The sequence below is a fragment of the Glycine max genome, chromosome 16, assembly GCF_000004515.6.
Source record: "Glycine max cultivar Williams 82 chromosome 16, Glycine_max_v4.0, whole genome shotgun sequence".
Classification (NCBI taxonomy): domain Eukaryota; kingdom Viridiplantae; phylum Streptophyta; class Magnoliopsida; order Fabales; family Fabaceae; genus Glycine; species Glycine max.
Window position 1 is genome coordinate 17,352,824 of NC_038252.2, and position 17,974 is coordinate 17,370,797.

The following is a 17,974-nucleotide window of genomic DNA, read 5'->3' on the forward strand; positions in this document are numbered from 1 at the left end:
ATCCTCCCATCTAGGTTCCTAAAATAGGGGCACGGAGCGGACCCGCTTCGTGTTTTACACAGCCATGCATATCACCTAAATGTCATGAACATCTTTGTTGTGTGTCGATATGCTTTGGTGATACATTTCACCCGGGTTACTACACAGCACCAAGGCACTCCCATGGCACCCGGCAGTGGACCTGCCCCCTTTCCTTACAAAAACAACAAGGCGGTCCCATGGAAGTATGCCCCCAAAGCTCGTGCGAGAGGAAAGGAGAGACCACCGACATCGATTCACTCTCGGCAAAAGTAACCAACATCACCAGGTTGAGTGGCATGACCCATAGCGGTCGCATCTTTGCGGCACCCAACTTACTAGCACAACCCGCAAATACCAAGGGAAAAGCTAAGGAGGTTGAAGAATCAGCCAACAATGCAACCCCCGCTCCGGAGGAGGACATCCCGGCAGGGAGGTTGGCCGAGAAGAAGGAAGGGTCCAACAGAAAAGAGGTGTCGACGAAGGAGGCCAGCGAATTCCTTCGTATAATCCAACAAAGAGAATACAAGATAATATAACAACTTAACAATACCCCAGCTAGGGTCTCCCTCTTACAATTGCTCATGAGCTCTGAGCCTCACCGGGCATTGTTGGTCAAAGTGCTAAATGAGGCCCAGGTGGCCCAAGACATCTCCGTGGAAGGTTTCGAGGGGATAGTTAGCAACATTACCGCCAATAACTATCTTACCTTCACGGAGGAGGAGATTCCTGCCGAAGGGCGGGGGCACAATAGGGCTCTACACGTCTCCTTCAAGTGCATGGACCATGTTATGGCCAAAGTCCTCATTGACAATAGCTCAAGCTTGAATGTGATGCCCAAGAGCATGTTGGAGAAGCTGTTTTTCAAAGCCTCTCACTTGAGGCTAAGCTCCATGGCAGTTCGAGCATTCGATGGGCGTCGTAGGAAGGTGAGGGGAGAGATTGATCTCCCGATCCAGATAGGCCCCCACACTTGTCAGGTTACCTTTCAAGTGATGGACATAAGCCATGCATACAGCTGTTTGTTGGGCCGGCCACGGATCCATTTGGTGGGAGTAATACCCTCGACGCTTCACCAAAAGTTGAAATTTATGGTGAAGGGGCTTTTGGTCATCATTTCAGGAGAGGAGGACCTTCTTGTAAGCTGCCCATCCTCTATGCCATTTGTTGAAGCCGCGGAGGAATCTCTAGAAACAACCTTCCAATCCTTTGAGGTGGCGATTAATGCCACCGTAGAATCCCTCCCAATGTGTCCTCACATCTATGGTGTCTCGCGTCATGCTAGGGCACGGTTACGAGCCCGACATGGGCTTGGGAAAGAACAACCACGGCAGGGCCAGCTTGGTAAACATCAGGGAGAACTATGGAAGGTGCGGCTTAGAATACAAGCCTACGCGGCCCAGTATAAGGAAAAGTGGTTGGGAAAGGAGAAACCGGGGCACTGGCCCACAGTCTAGGCCACAAGTGAGGGAGGCCCCTCCTTGTCACCTCAATGAGAGCGTCGTTAGTGCAGGCCTGAGGCGCGAAGAGGAAGTTGCCATGGTGCACGATGAATTCCCGTGGGGACATCCCGACTGGGTGCAACCATGCCCTCCAGGATTTCAGCTAGGGAACTGGCGAGTCCTAGAACAGCCTAAGGTTTTCTCGGTGAGCATAATGTAAACTTTAAGTTTTAGAACCCTACGGCTAGGCCTAGGCTTTAGGGTTTTCCCTTTGATAAGGCGTTATGTCTTTCGTTCTGAAATCAATAATACAAGATCTTTTGTTTATCTGTTCTTGCGCCTTCACCCATTCTCATTCATTTGCATGTTTATTTCTGTTGCGTTTAAAACAATATAGATCCGACGACGAGTCCTATGATGGTACTAATACCGAGGACCCAGCCGTGGATTTTGAACGAGAGGCAGATCGGATAGAGGAGGAGGAGGACGATGCGGGGTTTTCCCCGGAGCTAGAAAGGATGGTCGCCCAAGAGGATTAAGCATTAAAGCCACACCAAGAAGAAATGAGGATCATAAATCTAGGTGTTGGCGATGAAAGGAAAGAGGTAAAAGTGGGTACATGCATGGCCACCTCCATCCACGATAAGTTGGTGACTTTACTGCGAGACAACCAAGATATCTTCGCTTGGTCTTACCAAGACATGCCTGGCTTGAATGTTGACATTGTCTAGCATAAGTTACCCTTGAATCCCAAATGCTCCCCAATGAAACAAAAGCTGAGAAGGATGAGGCCTGAGATGCCCTTAAAGATTAAGGAGGAAGTAAAGAAGCAGTTTGATGTTGGCTTCTTGGTTGTGGCCTAATACCCCAAGTGGGTGGCCAACATAGTGCCTGTCCCAAAGAAAGACAGAAAGGTACGAATGTACGTGGACTATTGGGACTTAAATCGAGCCAATCCCAAGGATAACTTTCCTTTACCGCACATTGATGTCCTAATGGACAACACAGCCAGTTTTGCCTTGTTTTCCTTCATGGACGGCTTCTCGGGCTACAATCAGATAAAGATGGCACCGGAGGGCATGGAGAAGACTATGTTCGTCACCTTGTGGGGGACATTCTGTTATAAGGTGATGTCCTTTGGGCTCAAAAACACTGGGGCAACCTATCAATGGGCGATGGTGGCTTTGTTCCATGATATAATGCACAGAGAGATTGATGTCTACGTGGACGACATGATTGCCAAGTCCAAAACCGAAGAGGAACATCTCGCCAACTTGCAGAAGTTGTTCGAGAGATTATGGAAGTACAAGTTAAGGTTGAACCCCGCCAAGTGTACTTTCGAGGTCATGTCAAGAAAATTGTTGGGCTTCGTCGTAAGTCAAAAGGGGATAGAGGTCAACCCCGAGAAAGTAAAAGCAATCCTTGAGATGTCGGAGCCGCATACCGAGAAACAAGTCCGAGGTTTCTTGGGGCATTTGAACTACATTACAAGGTTCATATCGTAGCTCACAGCTACCTGCAAGCCGCTCTTCAAGCTCTTGTGCAAGGATCAGTCCGTTCACCAGAACAATGACTGTCAGGAGGCATTTGGAAGGATCAAACAATGCCTCATGAACCCCCCGGTACTTATGCCACCGGTGGCCGGGAGACCTTTTTTTCTCTACATGATAGTTTTGGATGATTCGATGGGGTGCATGCTGGGGCAGCACGATGATTTCAGAAAGAGAGAACGGGCCATCTATTACTTGAGTAAGAAGTTCACGGCCTATGAAATGAACTACTACCTGTTGGAAAGAACGTGTTACGCCTTGGTATGGGCGTCCCATCGTCTGAGACAGTACATGCTGAGCCATACCACCTGGCTGGTATCCAAGATGGACCCAGTCAAGTACATCTTCAAGAAGCCTGCTCTCACAGGGCAGATCGCTTGGTGGCAGGTGTTGCTATCCGAGTTTGACATCGTCTATGTCAGCCAGAAGGCAATAAAGGGAAGTTCCTTGGCAGACTATCTGGCCCAACAACCCCTCAATGATTACCAGCCCATGCATCCTAAGTTCCCGAATAAGGACATCATGGCCTTGTTCAAGGAAAATCTAGAAGATAAGGACAAGGACAAATGGGTCGTGTGGTTCGACGGAGCATCTAACGCCCTAGGCCACAGGGTTGGAGCGGCCTTGGTCTCTCCTGAAAATCAATGCATACCCTTCACGGCTAGACTGGGTTTTGACTGCACCAACAACACGGCCGAATATGAGGCATGCTCCCTCGAGATCCAAGCAGCCATTGACTTCAACGTCAAGTCGCTCAAGGTGTACGGAGACTCCACTTTAGTGATTCACCAGCTGAAAGGAGAATGGGAGACTAGGGATCATAAGTTGATACCCTACCAATCTTACATTAAGAAGTTGGTTGAGTTCTTTGATGATGTCTCTTTCCATCATGCTCCTCGAGAGGAAAATCAAATGACCGATGCACTTGCCACTTTGGCGTTGATTTTCCAGCTGGCTTTGCATGGAGACTTGTTGTGCATTGAGTTCAGATGTCACGGCAAGTCCACACATTGCTATCTAATAGAAGAAGAGCAAGATGGTAAACCTTGGTATTTCGACATCAAGCGATGCATTGAAAGCAAGGAGTACCCACCAGAGGCTTCCGACAACGACAAGAGGATGTTAAGGAGGTTGGCGGCTGGTTTCTTCTTGAGTGGGAGCGTGCTATACAAAAGAAACCATGAAATGGTTTTACTCTAATGCATATGCTAAGGAGGCTGAGCGAATGATAGTGGAAGTCCACGAAGGCTCCTTTGGAACACACGCTAACGGGCACGCCATGGCTAGGATGATCCTGAGGGCGGGCTATTACTGGCTCACTATGGGGACCGATTGTTGCCTCCACGTGAGAAAGTGTCACAAGTGTCAAATATTTATGGACAACATCAATGTTCCGCCCATCCCTTTAAATGTCATGGCGGCGCCATGGCCCTTCTCCATGTGGGGAATAGATGTCATCGGGGCCATCGAGCCTAATACTTCAAATGGACATCGCCTCATCTTGGTGGTGATCGACTACTTTACCAAATGGGTCGAAGCTTCCTCATACTCCAGCGTCACGAGAAACGTGGTAGTCAGGTTCATTAAAAGGGAGATAATCTGCCGGTACGGATTACCGAGGAAGATTATTACAGACAACGCCACCAATCTGAATAACAAAATGATGAAGGAAATGTGCGGGGACTTCAAAATCCAGCTAAAAGTTAGTCATTTTCACCGACTAACATTAAGCGTGCTAATTAGTACCATGCAAGGTTTGATGAGGCTTTGGCCAAACAGGAGCCGAGGTGATGGCATGAGCATCCCCTTCCTTTCTTTTCGCCCCGACTTCTTTAATCCTTTTGTTGCTTGTGCCGGCAGGGGAGATATAGTCGAATTTCCCCCTTTTCAGGCCCACTTCTATCCTCTCGCCCGCGAGTACTAGATCCGCAAAGCTAGAGGGCATGTAACCCACCAACTTCTCATAGTAAAACACCAGCAGAGTGTCTACTATCATGGCAATCATCTCCCTTTCCAGCATAGGAGGTGCCACTAGAGCCGCCAAGTCTCTCCACCTTCGTACTCTTTGAAGGATTCATGTTCTCGTTTGCTCATGTTTTGTAGTTGAGTCCTATCGGGAACCATGTCAGTATTATATTGATACTGCCTAATGAAGGCAGTAATCAAGTCTTTCCACGAGCAGATGTGGCTCTGGCCAAGCTGTCTTGGAAGAAGTGCATGAGTAATTTGTCATCCCTCGAGTATGCCCCCATTTTCCAACAATACATCTTCAAATGATTTTTGGGCAAGTCGTCCCTTGGTAGCTGTCAAAATCAGGTACCTTGAACTTGGGAGGGATGACGACATCCGACACCAAACATAAGTTGGTCATATTGGCAAAGGGATAATCACCGAACCATTCAACCACTCTCAATCTCTCTTCGATGAGATTGTTCTTTTCTCTTCCTTCCACTGCCGACGGCAGCCCTGATGCAATCCTACCCCCCTAAGGGCATTAGAAGACTCTAAGAAGATTGGGCCAAAGATGCAAGAGAAGGCCCTAGGGTTCTCATGAGCCTTAGGGTAGATTTCTGAGCCCATGGGCCACGGTTGGGTCCAATTATCTTTGTACATGTTAGACTAGGATGTCATTATATTTGGTCCTTGTATTTAGGGCTCCATATTGTAGGTAGGGTATCCTAGAAATATAGGATTTTTCAGCCCTTGTATTTTAAGGCACCTAGACTAGTTTTTGTATTAGGGGTAGTTTTGTAATTTTACATGCACTAAGTGGATATTTGTTGTGTGTGGTTGGAAATAAATTTAATTGAATTGGTAGGAGCCCAATCCAATTAAATTTTAGAGGGGGGGTGAGCATTTGCTTACTACACCCCATTGCCACATCATATAGTCACACTTTGTGCATGTCATTCATGCTTTTCATGCCTCATGACACCTAAGCACACTTAGTGGAGAATCTTGGAATTGATCTTGGATTAGTGGGCTGAACCATAACTAAAATTCACTAATCATAATTAGTGAAATTTTGGCTCCAAAGTTTGGCTCCACAAATTCAATTTCAAATTCAAGTGAAATTTGAATTTCCCTCCAATTTTGTGTGACACTTAGGCTATAAATAGAGGTCATGTGTGTGCATTTTTTTTCAAATTTGATCATTTGAATATTAAACTTCAGATTTCAAAGCTCATTTAGAGCACAAAATTTTGTGCTCTTCTCTCCCCCTCCCCTCATTCGTCTCCTTCTTCCTCCAAGCTCTTATCCATGGCCTCCTATGGTGGTGAGCTTCTTCTAGACTCATCTTCTCCTTGAAGTGGCATCTCCTCTCTCTCTTCCTTTCTCCATTCCGCTGCCATTTATCTTCCAAGAAGCAAAGGAATCCATTGATGAAGAAGATCCTAGGCCTACAAGCTCCAATGGAGCTTGCATCATGTGGTATCAAGAGCATCTTCATCTAGGTGATGTTCTTTTGCTTCCTCTATCTTTTTGTTCGGTGAATTCTCTTTAATTCCTTGTTCTTAATCTTATTCTCCATGTATATCCTCCATTGTCTTGTGGTTTGGTGCTGTTTAGAGTAGATTCAAAAAAAAAATAAACCGATTAAATCTTAGATCTACACTTGTTCTTGCATTTCTATGGTTCAAATTTTGTAGATCTACTCTTGAATCTTGTTTTTGTGTTGATTTTAGGTTCTATCAATTTTCATTCATAATATTCTTGTGCTGAACCTTTAGATCTAATTTTTTTTCCAAAATATTGATTAGAAAAAAAGAACACAAAAATCTAAGTGTAAATCACTTAATCCATGTTGTCTTAGAGTCATGTTTAGTCATAGTAATTGTCACATTATGTTATAAGTTTGTGTTGAATTTTATTTTGTTGATTGAATTCTAGATACATTTGTTCATGTATTCTTGTCATTCTTAGCCTATCTTTTTAATTTTGAGTCTAATTCATGCATGTTATTTAGTTCATAACATGTTCTAAATCAATTCCTAGAAGTAGTCTTGTTCTTGAACTTTTTTTTTGCTTTCTAAGTTTCCTACATGATGCCTATGATGAAGTTGAGTTGTGGTGCTGAGTTGTGGCTGGATTTGTGAATCAAAATAAGTATTAAGCTCTCTTTAATTGTGTTATTCAAGATAATTGAGCATAAGCAAACACAAATTGTAACTATCCAAGCCTTAAGCAACATAAACACTACTCTTGATTTCTAGGTTGAAATCGCTGGTGCTGGCAGCTTGAACATACGAACTTGTATAAATTACTGGGAATTGGTCACTACGTTTTTTGAGCTGAAACTTTTACTGAATTTTCTAGACAGCTGGACCAAAATAATAAAAAAATAACCAAGTGATTTGGATTAAAGGAAAAAATAAGAAAAATCTCACAAGTTGGCAGAAAAATCAGTGTCCAGGAAAAAAAAAAAGAAAAGTGAAAGGAAAGTGTGCTTGTTGTTTTGGCTCAAAATTTGTTCTATAATTGGTGCCTATTTTATAAAAACCCTAGTTCTGAAATTTCAATTGAAAATTATTGTGAAAACAAGTGCCAAATCTAGAGTTTTCTTGAGTCTTTCTTGTTTTAGTTTTTCTACTCTACTCTAGAGCCATTCTAGGTTTCTCTTTGAGTCCTAGCTTGCTTTTTTGTGCTTTTCATTGCTTTAATTGTTGAATAATCCTTGAAAATTTGTCTTGTTAAAACTCTATTGGTTTATCTTTCATTTCATTTTTTTTTTGTCTTTGGTTATTGCTTGTCTCTTTGTTTCTTTGTTTGTGAGTTGCCATATAGGGAATTGGAAAGGAGGATTGGTGCCATATCTTGAAGAATTTGAGTCAAGAAGAAAGGGGCCAACCACCTTAAGAGCTATTGGACTAAGAAGCACTCCAAATTGAGTGAAACAATAAAGAGAGAATAGCCACTACAATTGAGGACTTTTTTTTTCTTTGTAATTTTGTAATTGGCAATTTGCTTTGCTTTCAAATTTTGTAAAAAAAAGGCCTTTCATTGGAAGTAAGTTGGGAGCCTCCGCTAGGTCACCCTACTTCCATTTGTGTGTAATAATTTTAGGCAATTTTCCCTTAGGATAGTGAGTGTTTTGTTGGGAACCTTAAATGAGGTCATCCAAACACTCTTAGGACCCGCCTAGTTTTCATTTCTTGCACTTTAATTTCTTGCTTACTTTCATAGCTTATTTCTTTTACCCTCCATTGTCAAACCGCCTAGATAGCTTTCCTTTTACCAATTAGTTTTTACCTTATCTTTCACACCTCTTTTAGTGTTTATTTTGGCTAGTTTCAACCATAGTTTCTTTTACCTTTTGTTTTCAAACCCCCAACAAGAAAGAACCATAACTTAGGAACCAACATGAGTCTTCATTCTTCATCTAGTGTTAATGGTGAGGGTTCTACACCTAAGGACCCCTTGTATAAGATATTAGATGAGTTGAGATCCCTTAAGTTATGGAAAGAAAAACAAGAGAGAAAAGAAAAAGGTAAAAAAAGAGTGGAAGAAATAAGTCAAGATGAAAGAGAGAAAATAAGAGAGGAAGAAAGAAGAAAAATAATGAAAGAAATGAAAAGGGAAAAACATGCCTCCTATAGTAGTCATGACTCTTGAAAGAGTTTAAGTGAAGAACTTAGAAACTATTATAGAGGGCGTCATAGTTCACATACTAAACATCACTCCCAAAAAAGAGAAAAGGATAAAAGGCCTCAAGAGGTTAACATTAGCCTCCCATATTTCCATGGAAAAGATAATGTTGAGGCTTACTTAGATTGGGAAATGAAGGTTGAACAACTCTTTGCTTGCCATCATATTAGCGAAGAGAGAAAAGTTTCATTGGCTACCCTTAGCTTTCAAGGGTATGCCCTCTATTGGTGGACTTCCCTTGTTAGGGAACGTAGGATTCATGGGGATCCTCCAGTAGAGTATTGGAATGATCTTAAGAGTGCCCTTAGGAAGAGGCACATTCCCTCCTACTATGAAAGGGAGCTTATGGACAAGCTCCAAAGGATTAGACAAGGGAGTATGAGTGTTGAAGAATATAGACAACAAATGGAACTACTCCTTTTAAGAGCTGGACTTAGGGAAGAGGAAAGAACAAGCATAGCTAGGTTCCTTAGTGGACTTAATATGGAAGTGAGGGACAAGGTTGAACTCCTTCCATATAGGGACCTAGATGAGCTAGTCCAACTTTGTATAAGAGTGGAGCAACAACTTAAAAGAAAGCCTTCTTCAAAATCTTATGGCTCTCACTCTTATCCAAGGAAGGACCAAGCCCATGGAATTTTGGGGGCTGCACCTTCAAAACCCAAGGAAGATAAGGGTAAGACCATAGAGAAATACACCCCTAAGACTAGTTCCCAAGAAAGGACTAGCAATATTAAATGCTTCAAATGTCTTGGGAGAGGTCACATTGCCTCTCAATGCCCCACAAAGAAAACCATGATCATGAGGGGTCAAGACATTTATAGTAGTCAAGAGGAGACTACTTCTTGCCCTTCCTCTAGTGGAAGTGAAGATGAAGTAAGGGGTGAAGAGTCTAGTGAGGAAGTCTACCCCCATGAAGAAGGTGACCTCTTAATGGTTAGAAGGCTCCTTGGAGGTCAATCTTGTGATCTATCTCAATCCCAAAGAGAGAACATCTTTCATACAAGATGAAAATTTTTAGATAAAACTTGTTCTCTCATTGTGGATAGTGGATCTTGTTGCAATTGTTGTAGCACAAGATTGGTTTCCAAGTTGAACCTCACTATCATTCCCCACCCAAAACCTTATAAACTTCCATGGCTCAATGAGCAAGGGGAAATGATAGTTAACCAACAAGTGAAGGTACCTTTCTCCATTGGGACATATAAGGATGAAGTTAATTGTGATATAGTTCCCATGGAGGCAGGACATATTGTTTTAGGAAGGCCGTGGCAATTTGATAAGAAGATCATTGATAATGGCCTAACTAATGAAATTACCCTCACCCATCTTGGCACTAAATTTGTGTTGCATTCTCAAACACCTTCACAGGTGGCCAAAGATCAACTAACTATGAAAGAAAAGAGGGATGAGGAAGAAAAACTTGAAAAACAAAAGAAAAAGAAGGATAGTAAGGCCTTGTCTTCAAAGGCCAAGGGGAAGGAAAAGGAGGAAAAGGATTCCTCCAAGAATATTGTTAACAAGGAAAATCATTTTGCAACAAAATGTGATATTAAAAGAGCACTCCTTCTTAAAAAATCTTTCTACCTTCTCCTATCAAGGGAAACATCCCTTAGCACCACCATACCTCTTGAGCTTGAGGTTATTCCTCAAGTAAAGGAGTTGTTGGATGAGGATTTGGTTCGCAAGAGCTTAAATCCTTGTGCTTTGTTGGTGTCTAAAATAGGTATTATTAGGCACCAAATCCCTATGATAGGTGGTATGATGAATGTGTTGAGTGGTGCAACACTCCTTTGTAAAATCACTCATGCACCCAACATCTTCATTATTTGTGTACATAGGAACTCATTAGGTAGGTTTGTTCCTATTTTTTGTTTCAATGCAAACCTAGGTGCTCATGTGGGACACCTTAGGTTTGTCGTAATTTTTTTTAGGAATAATCAACATGAAAATAATGAAAAAGGTATGTTTTATTCCATTACTTTCCTTAACCTTTTAAATAGTGATCAAGGGCTTCCCATGGACCCTAAGAGAATAAAGGTCATTCCTGAGTGGCTTACTCCACCAAGTATAAGAGAAATTTGGGGCTTCAATATCTTAACAAACTTTTACAAAAGGTTTGTCCCATATTTTTCTATACTTGTAGCACCACTCATTGAGTTGGTGAGGAACTATATTCTCTTATGGGAAGATGGCTAGGACAGGGGTTTCCAATCCTTACCGTACTCTAACATACCCAACATCACTAATACATATGCTTTTATTCTTTTTACAGGTGTTGAGGAAAAAATTAATGAGTTTCAAGAACCTCTGGATTTCAAGGGGGAGGGAATGATGCAATCCTACCCCCCCCCCCCCCCCCAAGGGCATTGGATAGAAGACTCCAAGAAGATTGGGCTAAAGATGCAAGAGAAGGCCCTAGGGTTCTCATGAGCCTTAGGGTAGATTTCTGAGCCCATGGGCCAAGGTTGGGTCCAATTATCTTTGTACATGTTAGACTAGGATGTCATTATATTTGGTCCTTGTATTTAGGGCTCCATATTGTAGGTAGGGTACCCAAGAAATATAGGATTTTTCAGCCCTTGTATTTTAGGGCACCTAGACTAGTTTTTGTATTATGGGTAGTGTCATACCCTAATTTCGTCCGGGGATTATTATTTGATGATATACAACCTTTGATTGGCCGCTTCAAGATACTTGGCACCCTTTGTTGCACAATATGTGAAGCCCCGAGACGTGCCGAAAATCAAAAGGAAGCAGGCTTACGCGATCCGTGAAAATTCCGTAATGTGACGGAAATCGAAAGGAGGTGTTTTTCGTAATCCGTGAGTTTTCGTAACTTCTTCGAAAGCTAAAAAAGAGTAAATACATAATCCATGAAGATTCGTAACCTTGCGGAAAGAAAATAAGTATCGTTACGAAATTCGTAAAGTTTAGTAACGTTACGGAAAAAGAATTACCAAAAAGGTAAAGGGGGGTGCATTTAGTAAAAATGAGGGTACAAATAGCAATCAGGCCCACTTGGGCCTTCCAGATTCTTCCTCCAGAAGGCTGTTGCTTCTGGAAGAAGCAGCCTTGCTCGCCTGGGTGAGCTGGGTGGCAAGCTCCTCCCCTATTTTGCTATAAATAGGGGGAGGAGTGAAGGGAGAAGGGGTTGAGCCTTCTTGGCACTTCTTATTCTCTCAAAATTGCTGAGGAAAATTATTTCCATGAAGAAAATCCAAGCCGAGGCGCTTCCGTAACGTTTCTGTGAGTAATTTCGCGAAGATTCTTGACCGTTCTTCAACATTCATCGTTCGTTCTTCGTTTTCTTCAGTCTTCAACGGGTAAGTACCTCAAACCGAGCTTTTCAATTCATTCTATGTACCCGTGGTGGTCCACATTTTGTCTCATGTATTTTTATTCTCATTTTCATTCGCTTTCTATACCCCCTTTTGCCGTGCTTCAGTCATTTATTTAAGTTGTTTCTCGCCTAATCTAAAAATAAAATAAATTTCCACCGATCGTTTGAATTGTATTATCCGTTAATTTCTACTAAAATGAATTCCGACCGTTCGGTCGTGCCGTAACCACGTTGGAAATCAAAAAAGAGGTAAAATAATAATATAATAATCAAAAAATACCTTTTTAGTAAAATAAAGCGAAAAATCAATCGGACGTTTTCTCTTTGGGATTTCTCATTCTTAATTGAATTGACTAATAACTAAAGTGAAACTAAGGCTAAAATCAACTCGCCTAGTCAAGCTCGTCCACAAAAAATAGGGTTTTGAAATTTTATCATTTCAGTTTCTTACCAAGTAAAATGGATCATTTTTAAGGTCCAACACCTTAAAATGATCACCTTTCAAGTAAAAAGAATCGCTTGATTCACGCTTAAAAGAACTACGTAGGTCTGATTTCCTCTTTGATGGAGGGTATGTAGGAGCAAGAGCCCCGCTTTTGTCGACCTCAAAAAATAAAAAGAAATAAAAGTTAAGATAACACAATTTCCACAATTCTGAAAAATAGGCTGTTGTCCTTTGAGACAAACATAAGAGGTGCTAATACCTTCCTCAAACGTAAATACAACTCCCGAATTTAGAATTTTCATTTCGACCGGTTTCCTTCGGTTTTCCCGACGTTTTTCCACAAATAAATGTTGGTGGCGACTCCGCGCATCTTTCCTCCTTTGGAAAGCGCACCCGTGAGCCTCGCCCTCGCTCGCCCGCAAAAGGGCACGTTGCGACAGTTGGCGACTCCACTGGGGATATTTTTGTGAGTTAGGCCTATTTTAAGGAATTGTGGATTTGTGAAGCTTTGTGTGTGCATTTATTTGAACTGCGTTAAATGTAAATAACTGTTGTCTATTTTGCATTCTTTACACTGCATTCTAAGCACCCACGGGTTTGAGTAAAAAAGGGGCCCTATACCCGGGTTCATGGGAATTTAAGGAGTGGAGGTGAATCTATCATCATGCTAGGTCTCTGACTTGCTTGATAATAGTGAAACCTCATCTAGAGCTTTCTCTCTTTATAATGTATTGTCGCTGGTATTCCATACCGCCACAATATTGTTATCTTGAGTGATGATACCTCTAGAAAACAGCCGTGTGAGTTATGAATTGTTGGGGAATAGTTATTAGAGACCCCTAGATATTGTCCTATAGGTTCCCAAATAGGGGCAAAGAGCAAACACGCTCCGTGCCATTCGTTCTCATGCATTTTTTTGGTAAATAGCACCAGTTTATAGTTTTGCTCGTGATGTTTGTTTTCTTTAGGTTAATACGTGACCTTTTTAATACTACATTGAGGCGCCATCATGCCCAAAACGTAGCATTAAAATTGGATCCCTGCAGTCTCGTATGTGTGAATTACCCCTTTGTGTTGTTTTCTTTCCGTTTCATGCATACGCATTGCATCATTCATGTCGGAGTCTTGATCCACCCCTTTTTTAGGTAAATGATGGGGACAAATCAAAACGGCAAGAGGTTTTATCAAGTCAAGGTTAAAAGTCTAGATGTCACCAGCCTCAAGGAATTGGGATGATTGATGGGACCTCTCCAAAGGCAAGCCTTTCGCAAAGTGTACGGAAAGATTCTAGATTTGACCACGGTGGAGGTATTTACGGAGGCTGTCATATCCCTCGTCCAATACTATGACCAACCGTTGAGGTGCTTCATGTTTGGGGACTTCCAAATGGTACAACTATTGAAGAGTTTGAGGAGATACTAGGATGCCCTCTTGGGGGGAGAAAACCGTATCTTTTCTCCGGGTTTCTTCCCTCCTTGAGCAAGGTTGCAGCTGTGGTCGGGGATTCGGCAAGAGAGTTGGATCGCATGAAGCAAACTTGCAACGGCGTAGTGGGCCTGCCACGAAAATACTTGGAAGGCAAGGCAAGGGATATGGCGAGCCAAGAGAAGTGGGGCCCGTTTGCGGATATACTAGCTTTGTTGATTTTTGGGGTTGTCCTCTTTCCGAACATGGACGGTTTGGTGGACTTAGCCGCCATTGACGCTTTCCTCGCGTATCACCATAGCAAGGAGAGTCCAGTGGTGGCTATCTTGGCAGATTTGTTTGATACCTTTGAGCGGAGATGTGAGAACAACAGTGCACGAATTGTCTGTTGTTTACCCGCTCTCTGTGTGTGGTTGGTTTCACACCTATTCCAACAAGACACAAGACACCCGTGTCCGCTTCAAAGCTATCGCTCATGCGCCAAAAAAGGAAGGGTCGATTGGGACCAACATTTGGCTGGAATAGGAGGCGACGCAATCAATTGGTTTCCTCGTTGAAAGGAAGGCAAGGAAGGAGTTCTCTTCTCGTGTGGGGACTACCCTAATGTTCCATTGATAGGGACTAGGGGTTGTATTAATTATAATCCCGCACTCGCCATAAGACAGCTAGGGTACCCCATGAGGGGAGCGCCAACCAAAGGAAGTCTCTCGCCTTTCCTTGTGAGGGATCTAGGCGCGCAAAGTCTCAAGGTGATACAAAGAGTCCATAAGGCATGGAGAAGTCCATTGAAGAAAGACAAGGAGCTTAGAGGCCTCCGAAACAGCATCATCGGTGGTTATCATGGATGGCTAAGAGTTCACACGCGAGGGTTAGATTGGCTCTCCAAATTGAAAGTTATCAATGAGGAGAACTTCGAAGCTCCGGAGGAAGATGAAGAAGTCCAAGCTCTCAAATTAGAGCTAGGGAAGGCTAGACTCGCCAAGGAGAAGTTCAAATCAGCCACTACACACATCCGAAAAGAGTGCACCGAGTTACAAGAGGAAAACGCGGCCACTGCAAGAGCCCTTGAATAAGAAACTAAAAGGGCCCGCAAGGAGGAATATGGCCGAGAGAAATTCCGAGGAGCATTGTGGGGTAGCAACAATGAGCTCAAGCTCCGAAGAGAGGAAAGAGACCGGTCACGGGTGCATGGCATGATCTTAAAAGAAGAGTTAGCTGCGTGCGCAAGATCCAAGAGGAGTTTGGCTCAACACTTGGAAGCCACGGAGCAAAGCATGCTAGCTATTATAGGGCAATACAAGGAAGAGTTGAACCAGTCTGTGGCCCATGAACAAAAGCTAGTGGAGGATTTTGCACAAGTGTACGCCGAAAAAGAAGCAAGAGGGAGGGTGATTGATGCATTGCATCAAGAAGCGACTATGTGGATGGATAGGTTCGCCTTGACCTTGAATGGAAGTCAATACCTCCCGCGTCTATTAGCCAAAGCAAAAGCCATGGCCGAAGTGTGTACGGCCCCTGAGGAGATTCATAGGCTAATCAATTACTGTCAACACATGATAGATTTGATGGCCCACATAATTAGAAACTGTTAGGTTCTCTTGTAACACCTTTGTATAATCTTGGCTAGATGAAAGCTTTGTTCTTTTTATAAAAAGAGAAGTTCTGAACTCATCATGTTATCTAAAAAAACCTTGGGGTGGATCCAAGTGCTCCGATCATTCATTTGCATATTCATGTTTTGGTGGCATACTCACCGTTGTTTATTTCTTTAGGAATTTCATCATAACTAAAAAAACACCAAGGCACCCCTATAACACTCGATCCAGAAAAATGGATAATGAAGAGGGCGTGCAGGAACAGATGAAGGCCGATCTATCGGCCTTGAAAGATCAAATGGCTTCCATCTCGGAGGTCATGTTAAAACTCCAGAAAACTATAAAGGATAAAGCCACGGCAACCGCCTCCAGTACAGTTAGGGAAGCGGAGCCGGTGCTGCAGCCCGCCTTAAATTCGGGCCGAGACAGAAACACGGCAGTGTTTGGTCGAAGGTATAGCCCGCAAGCTTATCCTTATGGCTTGCCTCCGGACTTCACTCCCCGTGCCACCCCAGAAGATTTAAGCCAAGCCCCTACTTTCGAGGGGCAGCTCCCACCTTATGACGACTATCCCGGGCAAGACGATGAGGAAGGAGATACCCATCTCGGTCCCCTGCTCCACCTCAAAGATCTGTCCCCCCATGAACTACCCCAACCAAACATAGTCCGCCATATCCCGACTTCACCCACACTCGTAAAAGAATCTGTTCCCTTCGTGGAAGATAAAGGAAAGATTGAGGTGCTTGAAGAGAGGTTGAGAGCAGTCGAGGGCCTCGGCAATTACCCATTCTCGGATCTAGCGGACTTATGTCTCGTACCCAATATCGTCATTCCTCCCAAGTTCAAAGTACCAGACTTTGATAAGTACAAAGGGATGACATGTTCGAAATGGCATCTTCGGATGTATTGCCGAAAAATGGGGGCGTATTCTGCGGACGAAAAGTTGTTGGTCCATTTCTTTCAAGACAGCTTGGCCGGAGCAGCTGTAGCATGGTATACCAATCTGGAAGCTTCCCAGATCCGATCATGGAAGGACTTGGCAACTGCTTCATTAGGCAGTACCAGTACAATACGGATATGGCTCCCGATCGGAACCAGCTTCAGAGTATGACTAAGCGAGAGCATGAGTCCATTAAGGAATATGCCCAAAGATGGAGAGATCTCGTAGCCCAAGTCATACCGTCCATGACGGAAAAGGAGATGATCACAATTATGGTAGATACGTTACCCACATTCTACTATGAAAAGCTGATAGGCTACATGCCAGCTAACTTTGTGGATCTCATCTTCGCCGGAGAAAGGATTGAATATGCTTCCAATATGGGCCCCTACAACAACAGAAGAGCCCCAGTAGTGGGCGCGAGGAAAAAGGAAGGAGACGCCCACACGGTCACCCCCGCCCCGACGTGGATGAAAGCACCCCAAAATATCCAAAGCTCATACCACACCAATCCCCCAAATTTTTTAATCCGAGCCGGGAATTCCCTTCCGACTCAAGTAAAAGGACTACCCGCAGCAGAAAGAGCATCGGCCCAACGCACAGCTCCAGCCGCTCCCCGACCAGTTAATAATACAGCCCCCGGCGCGAGCTATAAATATGCACAGCACCCGTCCCCGAAAGATAACTTCTCTCCTATTCCCATGGCATACTCCGAGTTATGGCCTTCATTATTGGAGAATCACTTGGTGGTGGCCACACCCGGGAAGGTCCTCCAGCCACCCTACCCCAAGTGGTATGACCCGGGTGCCAAGTGTGCATACCATAGTGGAGTTCCCGGACACAACATTGACTCCTGCATCTCGTTCAAGTATAAGGTGCAGCACCTGATTAGTGCCGGCTGGCTATCGTTTCAGGAGGAAGGCCCAAATGTTAAAACCAACCCGTTAGCTAGTCATGGAGGGGCTAGCGTGAATGCCACCGAAGAGGATGGGCCATCGCGGGCAAAGAGATTAAGAGAGGTGGCTACTTCTAGACGCTTCATCTATCAATCACTGCAAGCGACGTGCATGGTCTCCCGTGGTGGAGACGAAAGGGATGAATGTTTGTTTCACCTCGGGGAGTCGTATGACATGGAAACCTGCCCCGCGGTGGAAGAATTGCTTCAGCGGTTCATGGATTGCAGGCAGCTTGAAATGTCCATAGGAGGGAGGGAAGAACCACAAATTTGCATGCAGTCGGAAGAGAAGAAGGTTCCTCTAACCCCCAAGTCCCTAGTGATATGTTTTACTAGGAAAGGGACCGGCTCCACACCCATGTATCCTCGGACAGCGCCCAAGCCAACACCATTTTCATATCAAAGTAATAAGGTCGTTCCGTGGAAGTATACCCCTCCCGCGTTCAGTGAAAGAGTTGCAACCGAAGTTGACTCCCTATCAGCTAAGGTGACCAATATCACCGGCCTCAGTGGCATAACCCGTAGTCGTTGGGTGTTCGCTTCCCCTCACCCGGCGGAGTTGCCCTCCAAGGGAAAAGCGCCCATGGTCCAAGAGCCCACGAATGTAGCCACCCC

The 17,974-nt window shown here is 43.9% G+C and overlaps 1 protein-coding gene across 1 annotated transcript; it reads left to right on the forward strand.

Moving 5' to 3' along the window:
* The first annotated feature begins 2,380 nt into the window (after positions 1–2,380).
* Positions 2,381–4,210, forward strand: LOC102661755 (uncharacterized). The gene is made up of 6 exons (XM_006599809.1): positions 2,381–2,553; positions 2,668–2,869; positions 2,966–3,082; positions 3,167–3,271; positions 3,398–3,769; positions 3,866–4,210. Exons 1-6 carry the CDS (start codon positions 2,381–2,383, stop codon positions 4,208–4,210), a joined length of 1,314 nt encoding a protein of 437 aa, XP_006599872.1.
* The last annotated feature ends 13,764 nt before the right edge of the window (positions 4,211–17,974 follow it).